The sequence below is a fragment of the Cicer arietinum genome, chromosome 7 (genome assembly GCF_000331145.2).
Source record: "Cicer arietinum cultivar CDC Frontier isolate Library 1 chromosome 7, Cicar.CDCFrontier_v2.0, whole genome shotgun sequence".
In the NCBI taxonomy this organism is placed as follows: Eukaryota; Viridiplantae; Streptophyta; class Magnoliopsida; order Fabales; family Fabaceae; genus Cicer; species Cicer arietinum.
In genome coordinates this window covers 945,562-958,275 of record NC_021166.2, presented here as the reverse complement: position 1 = coordinate 958,275, position 12,714 = coordinate 945,562, and the positions used below count along the sequence as shown (strand labels likewise).

General features: G+C 32.0%; 2 protein-coding genes across 3 annotated transcripts in view; both read right to left on the bottom strand.

The window, feature by feature from the left end:
* LOC101492686 (lysine-specific demethylase JMJ26) overlaps window positions 1-2,948 on the bottom strand; it is a 7,222-nt gene extending 4,274 nt beyond the window's left edge. The window contains exons 1-7 of the mRNA XM_073363953.1: window positions 2,732-2,948; window positions 1,366-1,859; window positions 1,121-1,233; window positions 874-973; window positions 622-754; window positions 481-544; window positions 15-399 (exon numbers count right to left, since the gene is read on the bottom strand). Of these exons, the coding sequence (XP_073220054.1) occupies window positions 15-399; window positions 481-544; window positions 622-754; window positions 874-973; window positions 1,121-1,233; window positions 1,366-1,854 (1,284 nt within the window). The 5' untranslated portion in view covers window positions 1,855-1,859; window positions 2,732-2,948. The remainder of the gene's footprint in view (window positions 1-14; window positions 400-480; window positions 545-621; window positions 755-873; window positions 974-1,120; window positions 1,234-1,365; window positions 1,860-2,731) is intronic.
* A 2,894-nt stretch (window positions 2,949-5,842) lies between these two features.
* On the bottom strand, window positions 5,843-12,347 carry LOC101492354 (calcium permeable stress-gated cation channel 1-like). 2 transcript variants are annotated; one of them, XM_027336472.2, is made up of 12 exons: window positions 12,170-12,347; window positions 11,105-11,444; window positions 10,851-11,006; window positions 10,256-10,391; window positions 9,495-9,596; window positions 9,199-9,315; window positions 9,033-9,113; window positions 8,215-8,555; window positions 7,877-8,122; window positions 7,174-7,498; window positions 6,825-7,058; window positions 5,843-6,459 (listed from the first exon to the last, which is right to left on the bottom strand). In XM_027336472.2, the coding sequence occupies exons 2-12, from the start codon at window positions 11,416-11,418 to the stop codon at window positions 6,190-6,192; spliced, it is 2,322 nt and encodes a 773-aa protein (XP_027192273.1). In that variant the 5' UTR covers window positions 11,419-11,444; window positions 12,170-12,347; the 3' UTR covers window positions 5,843-6,189. The 2 variants fall into 2 exon arrangements, with proteins under 2 accessions (XP_027192273.1, XP_004507664.1); XM_004507607.4 differs by having other exon boundaries at window positions 11,890-12,344.
* Window positions 12,348-12,714: the final 367 nt, after the last annotated feature.

The window sequence follows — 12,714 nt, the reverse complement described above, 5'->3', positions numbered from 1 at the left end:
TGAAGAGTTGTTTGTTCAATTTCCCAAATTTTCAGTATATCATGAGCTTTTTCTTCCAAGTCAGACATCCACCCATGTGGGAGGATGCGCCTCAGCTCCAACACAGAACTACCACAACCCCCCATCTCCTTTGGTGCACAACTAACACTTCCATCACTCTTGGCATTCCACTTGGTAGATATTTCAAGATGACCATCCAAAGTCTCTAGATCACAAGACGCTGGTAGAGGGTCACCACCATGCATATAATCATAGCCCCTATTCACATATTGGAACTTCATCTCAGCTCGGGGTGTAATGCTTCCATCGCGTATTTCTTGGCAACATCTAAGGCAAAGCTCATAGGAACACTTGGGGCAGCTTCGATGAAGATCAATAATTGAAGTGGCACAATAATCACTGCTCCAAGACCAAAATATTAAAATATATAGTATAACACAGAGAGAATCATGCTATTATCGTAAGTGAAAGGACACTTACCAATAGACACGTTCATTGTCACCACAAAGACTTTGTGGTATCTCCATATCCGAAGAAGATTTTCCTGACATAAGAGTTTATTGTTGTTGAGATTTTCAATGCAAAACAAGAAGAAAAGAAAATATAGGTGAAGATTAATACCTTGTAATTTAGCTTCAATACCTTCCTCTTGACTTTGTTCATGACAGATTTGTTTCATATATGGAAGGAGTAAGTTAATCATGTATTGCAGATACTGAGCTTTTTCGTAATTGGTGATCCCCATGTTAGATGTCTGAAAGTAGAAATAAAACGAATTTGAAGAACAGTTATCGATGTGGATTTAATTCTAATTTATGACATTTTTGTTTCATCACAGAAATTAATTTAGGGTAGACATCAGAGTTAAGTAACCTTAATTGTTCCTTTCGAACGCAAGCAAACATTGCAATTGCAATTTTTACGGCAAAATGGGCAACTTTCAGCAACTTCTTCTATTGACATATCAGGGTACCTGTATTCAAAAATTAGCAACAACTCAATTTTGTAATAGCATATTATAAACCCCAAACAGACACATAAACCCTTGCAGAATTGACTAATTAGATGTAAACACACAAGCCTTTGGAATAATTTATCAATTAGATGTACATTACCATACCATTGATTAATGCATCGCATACAGTACATTTTTGAACATTTAGTACAAGGCAAAAAAGCTGTTCTTTCCTTTTTCGTGCACTGGTGACATTTCCGGGTATTTTGTTGAACATCCTGCAGAGACAATTAGTTAAGCATCATTAAGCATGATATAATATTTCACCTATTAAAAAAAGTATGTCGTAAAAGATTGAGGTTTCAGCTTTGGAAGCTTAGGAACTAGGAATTGAGAAAAGATTTAATCACCATTACATTATCGATTTTACTAGCTCTGCCCCTGTTCTTTGTCTTGAGAAGAAAAAGAATTTCGTCATCTTGTTCAAAATCATCCATAAAGAGATCATCTTCAAGTTCCCATTTTTTGTTTGAGGCAGCAAGCTTCTTTGGCTCATATCGTTTCTTAGATGGCAGATTGGGTGTCTCCTCTGAACATTCCACAATCTTTTTTTTCACTTTTGAATTTGTATCATGATGATGTCTGTGACATTCTTGAAATCTTCTCTTATTTGAAATTCCAAAAGCTTTTGAACATCTTGGGATTTTGGCCGGCTTAATGTTAGTATCCTGATTCGACTGTTCTTCTTTCCCTTCTGGTTCTGCTTTCTCATCACCAGACTTATAAGTTTCTTCAGCCTTTCTCTTCGAAGTTCCAAAAGCTTTTGAGCATCCCGAGAACTTCAGCTTATCATCGGCATGTTGCTTTGACTGTCCTTGTCTAGGAAATACTACTTCCATTCTTACTGCAGAATCAACAAGAAAATACACTCAAATATAACAAATATTTCCAATAAATATAGATCATAACTCATTTAACCACTGACATTCAGATGTTTTAAAATAGCTTGATTCAATCTAAAACCATAAATTATTGAGCAAAATATACTGTCACTTGTCAGTGTAGAATATTCAAAGAAACAAAAAAGGGGGAATGTTAAGGTAACAAATTTAGACCAATAAAAAGAAATAACATGATAAAGGGAGGTTTGGAGGAGTTGGAGTGACATGGAGATCATCGGTTCAACTCCCCCTCTAACAAAATTAACTATTAATTACTAACATTGACTATTTCACAAACAAAACAAAAAAATGATAATTCACTATCACAATACATCAACCACCGTTCTAGTGCAAGTGTGCGCAATGTGAGTGAATGTTTTAAACCTCAGGGTACAGAGTTCAAATCTTACTCAAAAATAATTAAAATAAAAAGTATCACAGTTCATCAATGCAACATGATTTCGGAGAAGAACACATTTTCCCTTGAAAACAGATACGCAATAAAATCAATGGCATTATGAATTTCAGCAATAGTAGTTTTTAACACTTAAAGTCAAAATCATGAACTGAGTTGACTCAAGTCAACCCAACAACAACATCCTCAATCCAAAAAAATAAAACAAGAAACGATGAAAATAGAACCGGAGTTCGAAACGCATCCATGCGAAGGAAGAAAGTGCGCGGAACCAAATCGAGATTAAAAGCGTTTTAACAAAACAAGGTTTGAGTATGTGTTGCATGTCACAGTAACAATAACAAAAAAAAAATCAGAAAAATAAAATAAATAAAGAAGACGAATACCAGAATAGTTTGAGAATTGATTCGTAGAGCAAACCTGATCATGAAAAAATATGAGCTCGAGAATCGGTTATATATAAACGATGTTGAAAACTTGTTAAACGGAATCAATGGCGTTTAGATAAATATCTGAAAGCGAAAAATAAAGAGAATCTTGTGATGGATTGGAGAAATCAAAATCAAAAATCACAATCACAATTAGAATCAGAATCACAAAATCATGAGAATGAGAAAAACACGTAATAATAATAATATTAATATTATTAATAATAATAATAATAATAATAATAATAATAATAATAAATAATAATAATAACAAATCCGCACACAGTGTAGTTCAAGTTTAATAACAGACTCAGCTTCTGAATGCGTTTTGCCCATTTCCCGAGTCAATCAATTTTTAACACTACTTTTTTTCTGGACAAAGTATTTATATTTGGTGATCGCAATTTTTTTTATATTATTAAGTACTAGTAAATATTTTTTGTTGATCACGATTTTTTTTTATATTATTACTGAGATTAATTTTGATGCATTTTGATCAATTTATAAATTAATACTATTTATATCATTCAGTAATAGAATTATTTAAAATATAAAAGAAATAGTACGATAGGTGGATATTAATAAAATGTTTAAATATATATAAATTTGTCCCGATTTTAATTGGATTTAATGTGTCAGTTTATTATATTTATTGGGTAATATGTATTTCAATTTAAAATATTAATATAAAGTTGACAAAAAAAAAAAAGAATATCAACATAAAATAAAATATTATTTATTTGCTAATATTATTTTTCCATATTTGATTTGGCTTAATAAAGAAAAAAGATATGAAAATAAAAGCAAAAGATTGTGATTTATATTTCTTAATTGAAAATTTATGATGTCATCGAAAGTAATAAACTGTGTGAATTTCTAATCATTCCTTGCATTTGTTTTTATTTTAAAGATTTTATTATTAAAAATATTTATTTTTTATTAAAATTACCTTTAAAATTATCTATATGAGTGATAATAATGAGTTGATAATTTTAAAATTTAAAACTAATCACAATTAAACTCTTATTTTAATTTGTAAGTATAATTACTAATGTAATCAATTTTTATTTATAGACTTAGTCTATTCTCCTCTTTTTTATCATAACTTTTATGTTCAATTTTATTTTATCGTATTTTTTTAAGAGAACATGGTGAATTTAATAAGAAACAAACAAATTAGATAGATTGTTAACTGTTGTTAACAAAGATGAATCTATCTTTTGAAAAAGGAAAATATAACACTAAAATTTTGTTTTGTTATTTTGGCATTAAATTTTGTATTCTTTTACACCACTAAAATATAGGATTAGATTATTATTTATTGATGTTAGTTTTGTGAAATTAATCATCTAAAAGATCATTATTACAAATTTATTGAAAGTTTTAACTATTGTCGAAGATATTTTTAAAAAATAATAGTGCATGATTATTTTTGTCTCTATAAATAAAATATTAAATTGGTTAATATAAATTTAATATAAAATATATATTTATTTTATTTTTATTAAACCGATATCATTTAAATCGTTATCTTAATTATTATAATAAAAATGATAAATAATTTCTACACATTCTATTGTTAAAATTTTAAACTTTTTTAAATAATAACTAATTGAAGACTTCTACGATATATAATTAAATGATATTGTTTTGTCTAAACTCAATTATTAATTAAAATTTAAATTTTGTTGACGAGCTATGTTTTCTTTGTATAGAAGTTGTCTAATTAATTATAGAAAGTAGTCCATGTTAAAATTTGGCTAAGTCCTCTCCGCATTTTGACCTATTAATTCATACACGTGGACCACAAATTCATTCAAATTAAGAGTGTATAGTATATTTACATGATATCCACAATGTCCTTTTCGAATACAATATGTCACATCACAAAGAACATAAAGACTAAACCACACAACCACCCACTCATCCAAAACCAGCAACTCTTACACAATCAAACCTAAACAATTTACCGCATTAGTTCACCATTGAACATAACTCTACTTATAAGTTATAACTACCACCACGACAAATTTTTTTATCCTTTCCACCACTACACAAAAATTCAAACAAATATTTTTAGAAATAATATAATTCCTAACGCGCCAAATGGACAAAATACACACCACACCATCCATATCACAACTAATCTTTCTCTAATCACATTGTCACACGATACCAACTCAAAAAATAATTAAATATGTTGATGAATCTTATTCAAAAATGCCACGGAGATGCCAAGTCACTCGATAATTTGCCTCCACACATCCCCAAAGTTGAGACACTTTCTACAAACAAATGTAAAATAGTTTCCTCACGTACTTCTTTCTTGTTGAACACATGATATTTATAGCTGGAATTGCACCACGAGGGACCAAGTTGACCTTAGTTGGCAAACGATCAGCAAAGAGCCAGAAACCTTTTCAATTTAAACAATGGTTTTTGAATAAATTTTATATAGATATTCAATTATATTTTACTAGAGACAATTTTGTACGTAACTATCTATATATATGTATACCAATTTTGTATATAATTTTATAATATATAACATTTTTCTTCTTTTGTAGGGTCATTTTTGTACGAATATTTCTTATGTCGTTTTAAAACTCAATATTTATGTATTTATATGTAGTCAAAAAGATATTTATTTGCAAGAAATTTTATGGTTAATAATTACTGCCCAAAGTAATAACTGTCAGAAAGTTTCTACTTTGGTGCGGCACGTCCAAAAGTCGTTGGCCCATAACTAGCAGGTCCAATTCAATCATAAGAGACAGCAAAAATGTTGATTGGTTTGCTAACTACGTTACTATAACTTCTTTAAACTAGTGAAATTCAAAATCTTCTCTTTGATGACAATTTTCAGGCTTGCATGCCTAAAAATGTACATTTAATATGCCCTCTTTTTGTATAAAAAAAGAAATATTATAATACATCTACTCATCAGTTGTGAGTATTTTTGACACAAGTAACGTGGGGTAATATTTCGTGGAAAACCTCTGGTATAAATGTGTACAACATACTACTTTTTTCCAGATAAACAGAGCTGAATCTCAAAGGAAAGGGCATAAGGTAAAATAGAGAAAAAATTATACACACGAACTATAGAAATCATAATCAATTTTTGGATAATTTACAGTATCCCGTGGTGTAATGTTATGCAAATCTCTACATTAGGTGATACAACTTAGAAAAACTACTAAGGGAATAAACTCACTATTAACAAAATCTGAAACATTATGAAAGAATCTCTGCCTTACAGTCTCTACACGTTGTGGTATATTGCATCTTCTGACCAGAAAGTCCAAAACACTTTTGCACAAGAACACCCAACTTTCTAAGCTTATGCTTCACAACCACACGTCCACTGATGTAGCTCGTTATATAATTTATGCACATACATCCTAGTTTGTCATTTCAATAATATGACATCATTTCTTGACCCATGATCTATGATTCTGGATCATTTTTAATTCCATCAAGCATGGATGGAGACGATGCACCACTAATTCTGCTTGGCAATGGTGTATTCCTTCGTGAATGGCGTTTGGTGGGTACCGTAGCACTCTCAGTTTCCCACTTTAGACTGATTGCGTCTTCCTCATCAACATCATCCTGGCTAGCCTTAAAAACTGGATGAACATAAGCATGTTGAAGATAACCTTTTATGTTCAGGTTCGGATCTGTAGCTTTTTCTAATGTATCTTTCATCATTGCTTCCTGTATACAAACAAATTCAAAAAGGCAACATAAAATAAAATTACACGACAGAGGAAACGTGAGTTGCAGATTTGGCCAGCAACAAAATTAAGTGAGGCGAACAACAGAAGTCGCCTGTGCATCCTATTGCCTTTGAATTATAAAACAATAAAGTTCTGTATTTCAAGCATAAGATTTAGTTGTGTTTCTACACTCAGGTGTAGAGAAGCAAATTCTAAACCATATAAATTTTATACCTCAATAATGTTAGGAATATCTAACAAAGAGCAGATAATAATTGAAACAACAAACTCCACCACCATCAATGAATATAGCTACTTAAAGTCCAAATAACCATCTAAATTCCACAAGACTAATTGACATACCTGTAAGGGATATTTAACAAATGCAGATTCAAAACGGCCTTTGCAGTATCTATGGAACCATATCGTCAGGATTGGGAGCACAATGAGAAATGGAGTTGATGAAGCAGCCTTTTTGGTGGTTAGGAGTCCCATCAGAACTAGCTGTGAGACTATCAGTGCAATCACGACACGGACATGGACATCAGGCCAGAATGCTGCGGCACTCTCGTACTGTTGATTATAAACATTGATCATCTGCAATTGGAAGTTAAGAGTCTTCATCTTGTATATTGCAACATAAATAAGGGTCCCAAATTATACAATCATACTCGACCCTGATATGCACAACATAAATCAAGCATTCAAGTACCTGATGACGGAACACAACATAGGCCAACCCAAAGAAAATTATTATGAAAGGAAGAACAGTAGGTGTCACTGCAGCATAGACTAGACCCAGCAAAAAGTATAATTGTATGCGAGGTTCTCCAGTGTTGAAACCTATACTCCCAGGATCCATGGCCTCTTCCCTGTCCTTTTCAGTCTTTACCAAGAAGAAATTCTTCAGGTGATATATGATTAGTGGTTTCAACATCAAAACTTCAGCAGCTATACCGGACCATCCATCAACCATTATATAGGTGATGAAAAAACTTGCTTTTAAAGGAATTGCAGTGCCAATTGTTATGGGATATCTGACAACAATATATAAAGAATTCTTAATCATACTAAAGTATAAATAAGACAAATGCTTGGAGCAAGGTGTATAACTACTTCAATTAACTGTTAAGAAAACTAACATCATGGTTCTTATCTGAAATAGCTCAAAAGCATAACCAGTACAGGTAAAAAAAAAAATCCCATTATATGTACATATGATTCACCTAATATAATAAGTTGGCCACAAATAAAATCACATTACTAAAAAGTTTCACATCCATGCAAACTTTTTCATGCAGTAAAACACATGGATGCACCCCCAAACACATGAAAAATAATGCCAATTAAAAATGTAATTTAGTTTTCAAAGGAAAAAGAAAGAATATGCTTCTATCTTAAATTGAATGACTTACTGATTGGCTGGTTGGTGAATGAAAGAGTCGAGCTGTTGAAATGCGGTCCCAGTAAGTATGTTCCCAAGAAATATATTCACAAAACTAAAAAGGTAGTATCTAGAAGCCGATCTTCTCTCAAGAGATGATATAGATCCAAAACCTTCGAATTTGGACATCATCATCAATATTGTTGGCAAAAAGATAAGAAAAAGCTTCAATGCAATACCAGGTAGAAAACCCTGAATGAATGACTTAACGATAGGGCTGCACAATAAAGTAAATGCAAATAAATAAAATCCAGTTATAATGTGGATAGAATCATATCTCCGAAGTTCCAACTATGAGATTAGACTTACACACGAATAAGTGGCTTCAACCATGGTGCTGCTTTCTGGATTCCATCAAGACTCGCAAGAGTTTGTACTATTGCTATGGGGATCATGAAAAAGAAAGTGAGAAAAAAGAATGCAACAGCTATGATCAACCTTCTAACAGTTAGGGAAACATATGGAATTGCCAAGTTTGGCCAATAGACATCCCGTGGCTCTGGAGCCCACTCAGTCAACCAAATTGTTGGATTTCTGGTTTGTTGAGTTTGTGCACAAACTGCAGCACCCCATCGACTTTTAAAAGAAACAAATGCAGCAGGCATAACAGACTTCGGATCATTAGTGACCTTATCCCTCTCCAAAGCTATCTGCAAAAGGTGATTAACTGGAATCACTGTATGTTTCATGAGAATTTCTGGAGACATAACAGTTATGAAACCACAATAAGGCCCAAAGTTTCTGCAAATATTATCCCATTTAAAATTTTATGGCTGAGAAGTTCTTTCAGCATCTAACAGTCAACGGCAAATTCATCCAAATTTCATTTGGTGATCCATCAGAAAACTATTCATTGCATTAATAGTCAACGGCAAGCAAGCCATTCGGTAGCTACATGATGAGATAACTCCTCAAAAGCAGAATAATATTCATGCACACGCGATAAAGAGATTGTTAAAGTTTGGCATATCATAGTCCGTGACATCAATTCTGAAAAATTAATATTCGATTCCCATCCCATGTTAGAATAATTTTGTAATTTTTTATTAGCATAAAGAACTTATACTAGTAAATTAAATTGCATGCAGTGCACAGTGAAATTTATAGCAGAAAAATTATGGACTTACTTCTTTGGACAGCTTGTCAATTTCAGTGGTGTAATACTCAATAGCATCTACTTTCTTTCCACGAAGACCAAGGAAACCAGTCTGGTAAAATTATAAAAGAAAGATTGTGGTAAATTTTAATATCGCTATTCTTACATTTGAAAGCACATCAGTTTAAAACTAATACCTTCACTTCAGGTTTTTTTGAAGTTCTGGCAAATTTATTTTGATAATAGACGAGCCAATTCTGCATCTTGCTCTTCTTTTTAACCAACTTTGCTAATTTGTTTGCATTATAAACAACCTGCGTAAGTGTCACATTAAATATGCTGTCACATACTGTTTTTTCGCTTCCTAAATAAATGGGCAAAATTATATCTATTGTAATATATCTAGTTAATAATGTACTCCACGTTTCATACACATTATCTCAAAATCAATTTGACAATTAACAAATTTAACATTGTTGCAATAGGAACCAACCTGGTGAGTAAGATAGTTATCCGGATGATTGACCAGAAAGAAGTGCTCAACGAGCTCACTAACAGATTCATCAGGATCTGGAGGAATGTTTCTAACGAGCACCTTCAAAGTAATATATTTTCTATAAGAAAAATATGTATGAAGGAATATCTCATATATCTCAATTTTAACATGTGACAATTCAACCTATAATAGCAATTTTCCCAAACTTGGTTATTGTAAAGATTTTGTCAGATTGGAGAGCTCTTCAGTGCTAAAGTTATGTTTGTTCCTGCCTTGTTTTATTAATTTTTATAGAACTTTCTGTTAGACCTTTTATCTTTTCTTATATCTCTTTGATGTATTTAAATTTAAATACCACATAACAGTCATCACTCTATTATTTTGCTTACTTATTCACTGATATAAATAGCTGGATTCTTATTATGATTTCCTAATTACTAGAAAATCCACACTGGTAATCCACATATTTTAAATGTGGAAAGTATACAGTTGAGATCTACCTAGAAAAATTACTAAGTAGGTAAGTAGGCATAGCACCTTTAATCACTGTGATTGGGGTAGTGGTGAGGGGATTTGGTAGTTTGTATGAGGCTATAGGTTCAAACGTATTACGCACCTAAAATAAAAAGCATACCACCTCTTACACAAGAAACATAAAATCAGAGTTCCATGCTTCATCTCAAAGCTTCCCAAAAAAGGGAAAAGTAGTAGTTTTAGATAGAAAAATTCCTCACTAAAAATAGAGAACAAAATATTACCGAAAATTGATCAGGACGACGCTTTTCTGCTGCAACAAATTGTAATCTCATTGAGGCAACTTTTTCATACTCTCTCATCAAAATATAGCATGTCCAGAAGGTAAATGCATAAGCAGCTACAATGTGTGACCAAAACCTGAGATAGTGTAAAATTTTAGAAAAGCACCAGATTTAGCAACAATGTCAAAAAAACAATACTTGAAAATAGGTTATATAATCAAATACGGACATGAATGCACCATAAAAGCAGCTATACAACTTTTAAAAAAAATAAGATTACACAAAAAAGAAAAAAAATGATAATTGAAATGGAGAAGTGATGTCGCATTACGAGGTACTGATTAGAAGAAAAAGTAAGTAACATATAACAGCAGTAATAATATCTAGAGAATAGATGCAAAACAATCAAGATGTCTACAGTAAATAAAGGTTACACACTAGACATAAAGCCTCACAGACATAGTTAATCCATATATATTATTAGGTCAGGAATACATCTTGACATGCAGGTACTTCAGATTAGAAGATAATTTATTAAACAACATCAAGAAGCAGCAACAAAACTGTAATTACACTGAATGATAGTTTTTCAAACCTTTCAGATCCACGCTGGACATTTGAAACTGAGAGTTTATCAACGTCGCTGGAAGTTATGTTTTTTATCCCAGCCGTTTCTAGCCCAGTGCTTGTCCAGTTGACGGGAACCAGCATCGCCCAAGCTAGGAACGCTATAGGTACAAAGATCTTAAGTCTGGACAAAAAGAAATAAAAATAATAATAATAACATCAGGGATCATATTCTCCTTTACTGATATGGTATTCAATTTCAATCATTGTCCATGACCATACCCTAACAAGTAAATCCTCAAGTAAACAACAGAGTCTAGTCCAGCATGATCAATAAGCTCAGGCTCTGGCATTCTAAGTGCAGCTGGCATCCAATTCAAAAACCTAATATATGATCTCCAATCTAAATTGACAATCTTGCGCACAAACGCTCCTCCGTGCACAGGATCTGTTCTTAAACCCTTCAGATACCATTTTGGGAAGTATACTCTATCATTCAAAGGCTGAAGCCTCAAAATAGCAAATGCAACAAAGAATATAAATGCACTCAAAATGTTTATTCCAGCTGCAAGCCCAATATCTGAAAGTGTAGCCATCTACAAGAAAACACAAAGTCTTCTTCCTGTAAAGCAATTAAAACAAATTAATAAAAAGAATTTTACAATTAAATTGGACAAAACTCTTGGTAAAACAACATGCTTTGCCAATAAATTCTACATCTTAATTATCTCAAATATACTTTAATAAATATAAGCATAACAATTGTTTTCATACTATTTATTTATTTAAAACTAATTTCTCATTAAATTCTGTTACAATTTTCTGTTCTAACCTAAATTTTAAAACATCTAAAAGGAAAATAATTTAACAAAAGCTTTCTATCAACCAACTTCACTTTGGTTGAGCTACAAGCCTACAACAGAGCCACAAATAGAAAGTCCATTTTTTTTTTTCATTCTAGAAATACAAATGAATCTAATCTAATCCCAAAATTTTGGCATCAATTAGCATGTAATGATGTACTAATTAAGAGAAGAAAGAAAAAAAATGAAAAAGGTGATACATACTTTGAAGTTGTCGCCGAGATGAAAGGGTAGACGAAAGCGCGTTTAAAGGAAGCAATAGGAGAAGATTAATTAGGGGTGGATGGAAGATCGGAAGTTGAATCAAAGAATATCTTGAAAGGGTAAAGATTCGGTACAGCGTTTTGGAGTGAAACGACCTTAGAGGTTTTCCTCTGTTACACACCAAGTAAACTACTAGTACACGGATGATGCATTATAGAGATTAGAGATTGGGTTTGATGGAAGAAATGACAGAGAAAAAGGAATGGGAGTGTCTTCTTACTTGTTACGTTATCGGTGGTGACTGGTTAACAGCTTCTTCACAACAAGAATATGATATCTCATCATGTCCTTTGCCTTGCACCACTCACTACTAGTAGCTACCATTATAAATCAGTGCGGTGATTTTCTTGCCAAAAAAGGATTATTATTATTAATATAAAAAGGTGAAATCAATAAATGCAGATAATATCAATAACGGATTACTCACCTCATATTATAATACCTATCTCATTGGAAAATAATATAAAAATAGCGCTTCCCTCTCAAATTATTATTTTTTATTTTATATATTTATTTATTTATTATAATCAAAATATGTTAACAATTAATAAAAATAAATTAAAAAAAAATCATTATTTTATTAGAAGGAGGGAGTGCATAATAACACGAGACAAAGGAATTACTATGTTAGTTGATGCAATAAAAAATCAAGAAGATCGGCAATCAGCAAGCATTGTAGAGTCCCTTGCAGTATGCGTATGTCGGCAAGGTGACATGTGGCTAACGGCTATTTTCTCATTGTTGAAAGATTTGGATTCACGCGCT